Here is a 13,644-nt window from a genome sequence, read left to right as displayed (position 1 = left end):
TCTCTAATCATTAATGTTCCATATATTTGGAGAAACAGATAATCAAGAACTACATTTTAGAAAGCAAGGGAAATTATAAAGAAAGAAGAAGAAATTTGTCAGATGTATCATTCATTTGTGCATCAATGCAACAGGTAGTTATTGGACACCTGCTAATGACAGGTTTTATGCGAGGATCTTGATTTATGGTGGTGATCAAAATAGACTGGACTCTGCTCTCGTGAATATACAGTCCAGATAGGAAGACAGACATTAATCCAATAATCATCCAAATGCAAATCTGCAAGCTGGATCCTTGATAAGGCGGTGATGTGAAGGGAATTACAAAAGAATAATATGGAGGCACCTGATGTGTTCCTTCTCTTTTCCTGGGGGTATTTTCAAAAATATGTGTTAAGACGTTTGCATTTAATGTAAGTTTATTTGTTCTGAAAAATAAAAAAGATAATCCCCACGATTTTATTTTCTTTCAGGGGACAAATATGAAAAAATCTCTGTGGACTACCATTATGACAAGACAAACAACTATTTTAATGCAAAACTAAATGTTAGTGATGAAGTGGAATGTGCATCTACTGATAAAAATATTACGTGTGTAAACAATACAATTAGTTTGAAGGGCCTACAAGAATGTGAAATTTTCGCTGTTGATATATCTCATGATTCGTGTTCTACTCCACATAAAAGTTTACAGTTAGTAGTACCACCAGGTAAATGTCTACTGATTTCTATTTGTATATTTACCAAAATGGTACCGTTTCTCATGGTGTGCATTCTAGTGGTCAGAGGCATCAGTCGGGTGAGAGAGCAGGGCTGAGGGAAAGGAAGTTAGCAGGTCATGAGTGGGCGAACTTTCTGCTCTGCTAACCCAGCGAAAATTATAAACTCATATCAGACTTCTGTCTTAATCCTTCACCCCCTCCCTACACTTCTTTTACAGAGTGGTTCATCTAGACTGGATATAATTCATCCCACCGTGCATAAGTGATTATCCACAAACTTTCGTTTTTATCCTCTACTTAATTCAAGTCATTAAATATATATGTGTTGGGGCCGGTCCGGTGCTGTAGTGGTTAAGTTCATGTGCTCCGCTTCGGCCGCCGGGGATCGCAGGTTCAGATCCCGGGTGCAGAGCTACACACCGCTCAAACCATGCTGTGGTAGTGTCCCATGTATAAAATAGAGGGAGATGGGCACAGGTGTTAGCCCAGGGCCAAATCTTTCTCAGCAAAAAGAGGAAGATTGGCAACAGATGTTAGCTCAAGGCTAGTCTTCCTTACAAAAAAAAAAAAAATGTACATATATATATGTGCACATATTTCTCCTTTTAAATACAAGTCTGTCTGGAATATATTGAGGAAAAACACAAAGTCAAGGATTTGGTGTCTGTGGAAAGAATAAAAGTACTTTCACAAAAAAAAGGAGCGTTACAGTGTATAGTGACTTAAGGCAATCAAGCTAGTTTAGCCAGCTAAGCTACTGCTGGGAAAGAGAAGGGACCACGGTGTCAGCCGACCCCAGGGGAAGAATATCTTAACAAAAAGCACTTTGGAAAAGGGATTTGGGGACTGTGTAAATTTGTTGAATCTCTCGCATCATTTAATAATTCAAGATCATTGATCGATTTATTAACATTTAAGTAGGTTAAAGTCTGATGTTTTTTGAAAAATGCTATTTAACTTATTCATTTCCTCTAAATATCACTGAAATAAATTATCAGTTAAAAACAGAAAATGACAGGGGCCGGCCCAGTGGTGCAGCGGTTAAGTTCAGGTGCTCTGCTTCAGTGGCCCTGGGTTCGCTGGTTCCGACGGATCCTGGGCACAGACCTACTCACCTCTCATCAAGCCATGCTGAGGCTGCGTCCCACATAGAGCAACTAGAAGGATGTACAGCTATGACACACAACTATCTACTGGGGCTTTGGGGAAAAAAAAAGGTAAAATTGAGGAAGATTGGCAATAGATGTTAGCTCAGGGCAATCTTCCTCAAAAAAAAGAAAACAGAAAACGGCAATTTTTAAAATTGCATTCCCCAGGAGGGAAGCCCTCATACTCTGTGTAATAATTGTTCAATGAAAAATCAGAGTAAATGAAAAGATTGAAGATATAAATAAGAAAACAAAATGGAATTAGTGTTTTAAAATGTGCAAAAAAAATGCAATTTTATCTAGATGTTTGTTTGGGTTCCATTTTTTTAATGTGGTGTAAATTCTAAATGAAATGCTACCAAAATGTGTGAGGTTGAAAAAAAGGATAAACTAAATAATCAAGAAACACAAACCCTGAGAGTTATTAGACTTTTTCAAAAGTAATCTAAATACTTGCCAAATTCTATTTCATGAATATAATTTCAATGACTATAGTTGAGCTTATGGCACACATTATGAAATATTAATCAAGTCTATTTCTATATCTTCTTCTTGACAGATCCTCAAAATTTTACACTAGTTGAGTGTGTAGAGGCTGATAAAGCAGATACCTCTATTTGTTTACAATGGAACAAAAGTGGCGCTACTTGTGAAAAAGATAAAATTGCATACAAATTTCAATGTGGTAAGAATATAGCATTGATCAGAGAATTTTTTTGTGGCAGGAAGTTGTTCTAGATTCTTTCTCTTTCTTTCTTTCTTCCTTTCTTCCTTTCTTTCCTTTCTTTCCTTTCTTTCCTTTCTTTCCTTTCTTTCCTTCTTTCCTTCTTTCCTTCTTTCCTTCTTTCCTCCTTTCCTCCTTTCCTCCTTTCTTTCTTTCTTCCTTCCTTCCTTCCTTCCTTCCTTCCTTTCTTTCTTTCTTTCTTTCTTTCTTTCTCTTTCTTTCTTTCTTTCTTTCTTTCTCTCTCTCTCTCTCCCCACCTCCCTCCCTCCCTCCCTCTCTCTCTCTCTCTCTGTCTCTCTCTCTTTCTCTCTCTCTCTCTCCCCCTCCCTCCCTCCCTCCCTCCCTCTCTCTCTCCCTTCCTTCCTTCCTTCCTTCCTTCCTTCCTTCCTTCCTTCCTTCCTTCCTTCCTTCCTTCCTTCCTTCCTTCCTTCCCTCCCTCCCTCCTTCCTTCCTATCTTCCTTCCTTCCTTCTTTCTCTGTCTTCTCTCTCTCTCTCTTTCTCTTTTGGTCCTTGATATGTTGGGAGTCAAATCATTGTATTCTCTATACCTCTCAAATTCACAAAATAGACAAATACTTCCCTGAAAAATAATTTTTTAAATAGTAAAAGTCAATTAATTTACAAGATTTTTCTTGGCAACTGTTATACACAAGGCATTATTGAAGAGATTATCAGAGAAGGGTGTTATAAAAAATTATGAGACACATATTGTTAGGATGAAAGGAAAAACACATAGGATATGATTCAAGAGTTTATTTGGTTAGCCCTCCATCAACAATGTTCATAAACAACTTCAAGAACACTTAGATGAAAGAAAAATGGAAAAAGAACAGTAAGTGATTCTAGGAATATGAGTTACGGTTCATATGGGGGGGCGATAATTGAAATAACATTTCTTTTAAATGATTCATGATTTAATGATTTTTTTATTTCTTTTTATTTTAATTTATTGAGGTGGAATTTCCCTCCTTTGGCATAAAGCCATCTGCTAGGCTGTATTTGGCAAGACAGACAGACACACATACACACTCAGACACAAAGGAAGGAGTGTGCAGCTGGTTGCAATCACGTTACGAGGAAGTTACACAGCTATGATACAAGCAGTGTGAGGAGAGCAAGAACAAATGTCATAGACTGATGATAACACAAAGATGTATCTAAAATATCCATCAGGCAAAGGCTAACTCATGTGCAATCTCAGTTTCTGAACAAAAACGAATTCCTCATTCCATCAGTTAAATTAGAGACACTCTCAAACTGAGTTATACTTCCTAAGGTTTTCTTTAAAATTAAGTGTGGCAAAATCATGCATTATAGTAGTTTTCAAGATCTTTTACTCAGTATTTTGACTATTTGCATAAGTTTTTAATCTAATAGATGTTAAATAATTATAGATGTGAAATCCAAAAAGAAAGTTAAGTGTGATATATTGTATTAATATACTCATATGAAATATTTATTTCTTTCAGATCATTCACCTTCATCTAATGTGACATATTCATCTAATGGGACACAATTTAAAGCAGAAGGCCTTGAACCTAACCGTAATCATACTTGCCATTCACAAATAATCTATAATAATCATTTGCTTATTAATAAAACAGAAATTATTGCAACAGATTTTGGAAGTGAGTATACTGCTTACATGTACATGTAAATTTTCTGTTTTTTAGTGTTTTTATGATTCTTTGAGAATCACAGAAAATGATGTTATAGATTTGGAGAAATGATATCAGAAAATGGATTTGTATCAATTTTTAAAGTAGAATTTCAAAATAACTGACAGAGATGCAAACCTCTGTCAGACTTTTTTGCAAATTGTAGGCTGTTGTGAGGTTGTGGTGGAAACAAAACTGTGAGGCAAGTGCAATGTTTTGTCGTCCCCTTTCCCATGTCTTCCTGCACCCTCTGCCCCTCCATCAAATCCTGCCTCTGACAGAAGTAAAGCCAGCACATAAGCTAATAAAATGTGGGGGTAAATCTAAGTATTGATGGAAAATAATAATTATTGTTGCTAAAATTTCAGCCATGTAAATAATAAAACTATAATAACTAACAACAATTGGAAAATAAAACTTTGGAAAATAATGGCATTTGGGAGATGGAGGGGAGAAGAAAGTGAGAAGTGCTAAAATCCCACTCTCATTTAGTGGAAGTATAGAGATTCCAATTAAATTTGGAGTCTACTGGAAAAATATGATGTTGATTATGTGTATGACAGTTTATGCGTGACCACTCAGAAAAAGAAAGAAGGCAGAGAAATAGATGGCATTGTCTATAAGCAGTAGATGAAAGTTATGGAATAAAAAAAAAGGTCTACATATTAGAGGAGGAAAAGGTGGTGAAGAAAAGGAGGAAGAAGAAGAAGAGGAAAGAGGAGGAAGAGGAAGAGGAAAAGAAAGAGAGAGAGAAAGAGAGTGAGAAGACAGAGAGAGAGAGAGACAGAGAGAAGAAGGAGGAGGAGAAGGAGAAGAGGAAGGAGAAGAGGTGAAGAAGAAGGAGAAGAGGAAGGGGCAGGAGGAGGAGAAGGCAGCAGCAGGGAGGTAGGGAAGGAGAGAGAGAATACTACGTAGAAAACAGTAGGCAAGATAACAGAAACATGTCACAGTATATCAAAAGTCACTATAAATATAAATGGCCTAAATTCACCTTTTGAAACACCGGTACTCAGATCTGAGTAAACACATATTTGGGGAAAATTTTATGGCCTCATAGAAGATAAAGTGATATTTTAGGGGTAAATTTATCACTTTGCTATATATTGAATGAAAATCAATGGAAAGTGCTTGGAAAAGAAGCAAAAAACAAATGCAAAGATAGTAGAAGGGAGACTATAACAGAGCTTAGGGTACATATTATTGAAAGAGGGAACAAACAAACGTACTAAGAATTTATTAACAAATTTAAAGCCTTGTTTTTGAAAATAATAATAATAAAATGGTCAGACTTCTAGCAAAACAACCCTCCCCCATGGGTGAAAAAAAGAAAAGAAACTAAGGATATTTTACAAATTATAAAGCAACTTTGCATCCAACATGAAAAGTTAGATAAAATGCATAATTTTCTATAACATAAGAATTATGAACATTTACCTAGGAAGCATCAGAAATTGGAATTAAAATTATAGTCCTGTATCTCTCTACTCACTTCATACTCACTGTCTGCTTACCTTACCTGCCCTTAAAAAGCAGACAGGCAAGTTTGCCAAATATTTGAAGAACAGTTAGATCCTCTCTCATTCAAACTATTCCACAATATAGAAGACATGGAAATCTATGAACTTATTTTGATTATTGTTAGAGTTTGGGATAGGCTTAGGGTTAATGTTATGTGGATACCAAACTCGGGCAAAGGTGAGGCCACTATAGGCCAGTCTCTTCTTTACTGAATAGTAAGCAAAATGTTAGCAAAGTGAATCTTCAGTGTATTAAAATGTATATAATCACCAAAGTATATATGCAGATGGCAAATAAGCACATGAAAAGATGCTCCAATCATATGTCATCAGGGAAATGCAAATTCAAACAACAATGAGATAGCACAACACACCTATTAGAATGGCCAGAATCCAGAGCACTGACACAGCCAAGTGCTGAGGAGGATGTGGAGCAACAGGAACTCTCGTTCACTGCTGCTAGGAATGCAAACTGGGACAGACACTTTGGAAGACATTTTCACAGTTTCTACAAAACTAAACATGTTCTTGGGGCCAGCCCGGTGGCACAGCAGTTAAGTTCGCATGCTCCACTTCAGCGGCCCCGGGTCAGCGGGTTCGGATCCCGGACACAGACCAACACACCGCTTGTCAAGCCATGCTGTGGCGGCGTCCCATATAAAGTAGAGGAAGATGGGCATGAATGTTAGCCCAGGGCCAGTCTTCCTCAGCAGAAAGAGGAGGATTGGCATCGGATGTTAGCTCAGGTCTCATCTTCCTCACAAAAAAAAACCTAAATGTATTCTTATCATACAATCCAGCAATTGCACTTCTTGATACTTACTTATAAATTTATTACTAGATTTAAATTTATTCCTTTTTATAATGGTGGTATTTTCTTAATCTCATTTTCAAATTGTTTATTGCTAGTGCATAGACATCCGATTGATTTTTCTGTATTGATCTTGCAATCTGCCACATTACTGAACTTTCTTATTAATTATAATATTACAGTATTTTTGACAGAACATACTAAAGTGATTCAAAATTTCATATGGAAGAGATACCTGAGGACTAAGGGAGCTGCCTAAATCTATGTCTCCCAAGAATCCTCCAAAACAATTCAAAACCACAAGCAGAAAAATAAAACGACATAAACGCTAAGTCCTCAGCATAACTAGAAAAACTTAGTACTTTTTTGGATATTAAGTACTAAAATTATTACAGTCTTTATAAATCAACGTAACTAAATACAAATCCCAGAAAAAATATATCTTATTTTTTATAAAAGTGCAAAGGCAATTCAGTGGGGAGAAAGGGTAGTTTTTTCAACAAATGATCCAAGTATCCTGTATAGAAAAACATGAACATAAGCCTTTACCTCTCAACAAACACAAAAATTAATTCAAAATGGATTGTAGACCTAAACACTAAAGCTAAAACCATAAAATGTCTAGATGAAGACATTAGAGAAAAATCTTTGTTACTTTAGTGTAGGCAAAGATTTCTTAGGACACAAAAAACAAGAATCATAAAAGAAGAAATTTTGTAAGTTAGATTTCATCAAAATTGAACATTCCTGCTCTTTGAATAAAGCCATGAAGGAAATTTAAAAGCAAGCCATACACGGTGAAAAAATACCCATAATTAATTTTTTCAACAAAGGAAGTTTTTCCAGACTGTGAAGAGAACTCTTCTATCTACAAAATGAGACATCAAGCAACCCAATTAAAAACGGGCAAGCATTTTGAACATATACTTCATGAAAAAAAAATATACGAATGGTCAATAAGCAAAAAGATGCTCGATATCATTAGTCCTCTGGGAAATGCAAATTAAAGTAACAATGAGATGATTATAACATTACACACTCACTAAAATGGCTAAAATTAAAAACACTGACAGTACTATTGGTGAGAATGTAAAGTAGTGACTCAGAAATTTCACTCCAGATATTTACCCAAGAGGAAAGAACTCGTTAACATGAAGACTTCTACCCAAATATTCATAGCAGATTCATTCATAGAAGCGAAAAGCCGGGAAGCAACCCAACTGTCCATCAACAGTTGAATGAATAGATAAAATGTGGTATATCCTTACGGTGGAATACTACTCAGAACTAACTACTGACACATGAGACAACCTGAATGAATGTCTAGAACATTATATTGGGTGCAATATGCTAGACATGAAAAGCACTTACTGTTTGATTCTATCTATATGAAGTGAAGGAAAAGACAAATTTAATCTATAGTAACAGAAAGCAGTTCAGAGGGTGTTTGGGCTTGGACAAGGGAGCTGAGTTGACTGGGAAGTGGCACAGAGGAACTTTTTGGGGGATGATAGAAATGCTCTGTATCTTCGTCATGTTCATGTTCTTATAATCATGTTCATCATGGTTGTGATGGTGGTTATGTAGATGCACATATTTGTCAAAACACATCAAACTCTACCTCAAATGGGTGTGCTTAGTGCAAATTACACCTCGTAAATTTGATGTAAGCATTTATTACCTTCTTCACCTCAAGTTCTAATGACTGGTTACTGGAAATAATGACAAGTGCTACTCCAAATAATAACTTAAATTTATCAATCCTACCAACGACAGATTTTCAGCACAGTGAACTCTAGAAATCCAAAGACAGCTGGACAATAACATGTATGAGGTGAGGAGGGGGTTCTCAGAGATCTTCAAGTCAGTGGAGTGCTGAGGTTCCACAGTGTGCCTCTGCAGTGACATTTACTCTTAAATGACCTCTAAAGCAAGTTTAATAAGGCCAGATATCTTTCTTTTAATTTCATTATTCATAAAATCAAAATATGGTTATTAATAATGCATGCTTATAATATGAAGAATGTTTTCTCCATGTCTTATTTTTCATATTTTATATTCTTATTCTTTTAACAGTTCCAAAAGGGCCTGAAAATCTTATGTGTGGAAATAAAAGCTCAGATCAAGGAGAGATTACCTGGAAACCCCCTCAAAATTCTTTTGACAACTTTACTCTTTGTTATCAGAACACTTCAGGTAATTTTTTATAGAATTTAATTCCATATCAAGAAAGAGAAATCAAGAATTGGAAAGTACTAGAAATGAGGATTGAGATAGTGAGCCACGGAGCTCTCTACGCAGCAACTGTGATGGGCATCCTATATGCCTTGATTTTAGAACTGCTTCCACTCACTATGAGCTCTCCAGCTATGACAGCCCAGAACATCCCCAATATTTGCTTGTCTTTCTTGATCTGTCTTAGCTCCAATCTTTACACTCCAAAGCCTGGAGAAAGAAAGTCTCTGGAAGATAATACTCTTTACTGCACTGGTTTGAACTCATTATTCAGGCACACAAACAAACAAACAAACATACACCTTCCAAAACTTGCTTGAGTTGATACACACAAAATATTGAGTGAATAAAAATGAACATATACCCATTTATCCACGGAGGCCAGTTTGATGGCAGGTGGAATCCTGGAACATAGATCTATGTTATTTCTGCAGAAATAAATGTAGTCCAAAAAAAGTAGTATTACCAGTTCAATCATGAGTCCTCCAAATGAGAGCCTGTTTAAGAGAACAAACATTTTCTGGAAAACTTAAAATATCTAAAATGCTTGTAGAAAGAGTGAGCATAGATGGACCATCTCAGAGCAGCCTCAGCACCTGGGACAGCCCATTCACTAATCCTTTACCTATAGCTTAAGGGAGGATTGAGCTGAATACCTCACAGAATTCCATCTCTTTGTTTGGTGGGTAGGAACCAGACATAAATTTAAAATTTTGAAAAGTAAAAAACCAATTATTTTCAGCATGGTATTTTATATTTTGATAACGTATTGTTTTTGCTAGTTATTTGAATCTTAATCAAACAGCTAATGCAAAATTAAATACACATGTAGTTTTCAAATTAGTATAAAAGAACTCAAAAGCTATGGAGAAGAAATATAGGCCATGTATTTGAGGTTATGGTAATTTCAAAAGTTATGTCTATGAGAAAGGAAAAATGGGAATTACAGGAAGGTGAAACAGCAAGACAATTAGATATTCTCTGCCTCATTGGGCACCTCTTGTTACTTGGCTTCTGTATGAGCATATTGTTTGGTTTTCATTTCTGTTCTCTGAACCTTCTGCTTACTATCCTTTACTGTATTTCTCACTTTCTATACCCTCTCTACTACAGAGTAGTTTGTATACCAGAGTATATGGTGGAAATTTATAGAACAAAAAATTTTGAAACCAATGAGCACCCTTCAAGATCATAATGACGTTGCTGGAAATTATTTTGTGTAATGCTTTTTTTTTTTTGAGAAAAACTACCTTTTTTTTTTTTGGCAGCACTAAATCTTTTGAGGATCAACAAGTTTATATTATTTGGCATAGTGTTCAAGAAGATCCTTTAGAGCAGTCCAAATTGGGAATTCGCTAATGGATTTCCGGAGGTATTTTCTAAAAACAAAGAGGTGACAAGTGAGGAAGCTAGTGTCTTTCTAGCCATTTCCAGTGCAACATGCATGACTTGAAGGCTATGCATGTCCCTGTTGGCCTAAGGAAAAACAAATTTTGAGCACTAAGTCAAATAAGTCCTTAATTTGTCCCATACAATTTGTGCTTCTGATGTCAGAGTCCTGAGAAAAAGTGTTCAAACACATAGAGCAGGCAGAGATGTTTGTACCAAGTATTTTGGCCTTTCAACCAAGGCTTGAAAGTCTTGGCAAAAGAAGTGAACATTCTGAACCACCTTTCTAAGCAGTGAAAACTTTGATCCCCCAACACAATATCTTTTGAACAACATATTGTTCAAAATTAAATCAACAATTTGCCTTTTGTCAAATTAGATAAGATAAATGCTTCATAAAACTACATAAATGAAACATTTAGATAAAGAGTGGTTGTGAGGTTACGTATGCAAACATACAAAATTAGATTACTGAATGGAAGCCACATTGATCTTGAGAATAGCATGTTGACACCTGGATTGTAGCTGAGTAAGAAGCTGGGCATTGTCCCAGCAGCCAGACCCCCATATAAGGATCTGGCAGAAGCCATGAGTCAGAGGGTGCCTTCTGTCCCTCTTCAGCTCACACCTTTTCTGCCCTTGAAGAAAATTCTCACTAGGGACTGGGCAGGTGTAAATCGAGTAACTCCAGCTTGGGAGATTTCTGAGAAATTAGACGCTTAACCAGGCTAGAACAGACACTTTATCTCACCTACTGTTTAGCATTCCATGGTGAGGTAGAGATATTACTATAATCTGCATTTTATGGATAAGTAACTGAGACAAAAAATTAGCACGCGTTATATCTTTTCTTACACTGTTTCTGCAAGTCCATAGGCGCATTCCAGTGGAATGGAGAAGTGAAGTATCTAAAAGACTAAGAAAAAGCTTGGCCCCACTGCAGACCCTTGTCCCCTCTTCCACACCAGACAGTATGCACAATGGTGAAGAATAGAGCATGGATTCTCAAACTTCAATGCCTGGGTCCCATCCCGACTCTGTTCTTTCCTTCCTGTGAGATCATGGACAGATCATTTAATGTTGCTATGGCTCAGTTTTCTCATCTGTAAAATCGGATGATCTCAAGAGTGCCAACCTATAGGGTTGTGGCAATGGTTAATTAATTCATGTATGCCACTTAAAACAGTGCTTGGCACATGGAGTGATCTATTCATTGTTCTTATCATTATTGGTATTATTATTATTATCATTACTGTAGCTGCTATCCAGTAGCCTGCTGTCACTCTAATCTTCCTTGAATGCATCTTTCTTGATGTCACTTGGTTACTCAAAATTAGTCAGTGGCTAGTGATTTTTCAACTTAACGAATGCCAACTCTTCTGCCTGGATGTTAGAACACACTCAGGCAAGGTCCTATCTCTCATATGCCTCCCCAGCCAGAATCTGCTGTCCTGGTCAGGCTTGTCCCTAAACTCAAAATGCTCCTTCTTTCCTTTGTAATGTTTTCTTTTGTCCCTTACACCTATGCAATCTCACTCATCTTTCAATGAACAGCTCAGATTCTACTGTCAGCGTGAAGTTTTCCCTCATTGTTGCAGCCCCCGTGAATTACTGTAGTGTTTAAATTAGTATGGTGGAGTGGATCTAGTTATTGGTGATCAAATGGATTCTGCATCTAAATTCCATAGCAGTAGCTAATACTAATGTTTGAAGTTTGGAGATTTAGTATCAGAAAAAGGTTCACTGAGAAATAATCTTTCTGAAACATCCCAACTCAAGACTTCCCTAATATCGACTGTGGGCTGTGTTTTCTCAGAAAGGAAAGAAACTGTTTTACAAATGTGCCTATTATTAAATACTTTATGTACCAAATTAATGATACAAAACCATAATTTTTGAATATTTGAGTTTATTTATAATAATTGAATTTGTTTAATACATTTGCTGATAATATGTACTTCTGAGCACCAAAGATCTCTTTATTTCTCAATACTCAGTTTGGAGTTGGCTTAGAGTGATTTCTTATGGAGACTAAATTAAATATGTGGTAATCCTGACTTTTAATGACTTAATAAATGTTTCCATTTTTTTTTCTGAGATCAAAAATGCTTCCATCCGGATAAAAGTCAGACCAAATATGATTTGCAAAATTTGAAACCTTATACAAAATATAGTGTATCATTACGTGCCCATGTCACCGGAAAAGTACTACGGAGTGGAACTGCTGTGACATGCACTTTTACAACAGGAACAGCACGTAAGTTACATGCTTTAGTGCTGCTTTGTGTGAATGGCAAGGAGCAAAGTATGAACTTTTTAGCGTACAGTACATCTATCTTTATGTTTTATTTGGGAAACACACTGAGCCGGCCCATTTGTTAACATCTAGGGTTTATAATAATTTAAAATACAATAATTTAAAACTGTTATCTTGAGTTCTCTGTTTTCTTCAGATATTATCATAGAATTGTCAGAATGAAGCACGAGGGCGTATTAACTGGTACAATTGATAAGGTTTCAGGCAATTAATTATCTCACCAACCTAGATAAAAATGCATGTTCGGTGATCCTCTTTATCCTCTAGAGTGTTAACTGCAGTCAGACATCTGACTATGTCTCATTCACAAAGCGTTCCCCTGCTGGCCTCTGCTCACCTGAGGCAACACCTCATACAACGTAACACTTTGTTAGCATTTTCTTCTCTTTGTTACACTGAACTATCTGCTATTGTACTTTGTGTCACGTTTTCCATTTGAGGTTTCCTTTCAATGGCATTTGGCTCTTGCCGCCTATATGATGTCTCCATAGGTCCCAGGCCCAAAGCTGGATCTGCCTCTGAGGTGAATGCTAACTCCATTAAGCTCAAGGAAGAAGAGATCCCCTCTGTAAGGCACAATTGATAGCTCCAGAGACTCTAGCTGGCACCAGGCTCACGAAGAAAAACTGTCCTATTTAGGGCTGGACATAGAAGTCTCTTAATGTCATTTAGGTTCTGATTTAAAAAGTCCAGGTCCTCAAGTTTATGCTTTTGTTATTTTCCTGTATTTCTGTGGTATCACAGAAAACAAAGACAGTTTGTTTTTGCTCCTGAAGGATCCAGCCAGGTAGGCGCTGACCAGGATAATGCAACCACTTCAAGAAGGAAGGACCTGGATTGTGTGTAGGCCTTCGGGGTTTCCCAGTCATCCTTCCTCCTTCCCCTGGCTCCCCCACTCTCCTCTCTTTTTCTCCATTCTCTAGTTCTACACCCTCTCCTTGGGGGATTGCGTAAACTCTCATGGCTTCAAGGACAACTTATATGCTAATATTCATTGAATGAATAGATGATTTATTTTTAGATGCTTTTTACAGCTTTTTCATGTATGTGCTATCATAACTTCCCATCCATAATTCCCAAATTAACACTTAAAATACTTTAAATTATACAAACACATGTATG

At 36.6% G+C, this 13,644-nt stretch overlaps 1 protein-coding gene across 4 annotated transcripts in view; it reads left to right on the top strand.

Annotated features, from left to right (window-relative positions):
• The window catches only part of PTPRC (protein tyrosine phosphatase receptor type C), a 113,983-nt gene that overhangs the window by 65,156 nt on the left and 35,183 nt on the right, over positions 1 to 13,644 (top strand). For all 4 annotated transcript variants that reach the window (XM_087424340.1, XM_087424339.1, XM_087424338.1 and 1 more), the window contains 5 exons: positions 474 to 710; positions 2,430 to 2,555; positions 4,065 to 4,223; positions 8,658 to 8,777; positions 12,304 to 12,462. In XM_087424340.1, coding sequence (XP_087280466.1) covers positions 474 to 710; positions 2,430 to 2,555; positions 4,065 to 4,223; positions 8,658 to 8,777; positions 12,304 to 12,462 — 801 coding nt within the window. The remainder of the gene's footprint in view (positions 1 to 473; positions 711 to 2,429; positions 2,556 to 4,064; positions 4,224 to 8,657; positions 8,778 to 12,303; positions 12,463 to 13,644) is intronic.

This window comes from Ceratotherium simum, chromosome 36, assembly GCF_057802395.1.
Source record: "Ceratotherium simum simum isolate JZ-2026a chromosome 36, ASM5780239v1, whole genome shotgun sequence".
Classification (NCBI taxonomy): Eukaryota; Metazoa; Chordata; class Mammalia; order Perissodactyla; family Rhinocerotidae; genus Ceratotherium; species Ceratotherium simum.
This window is presented reverse-complemented; position numbering and strand designations above follow the sequence as displayed.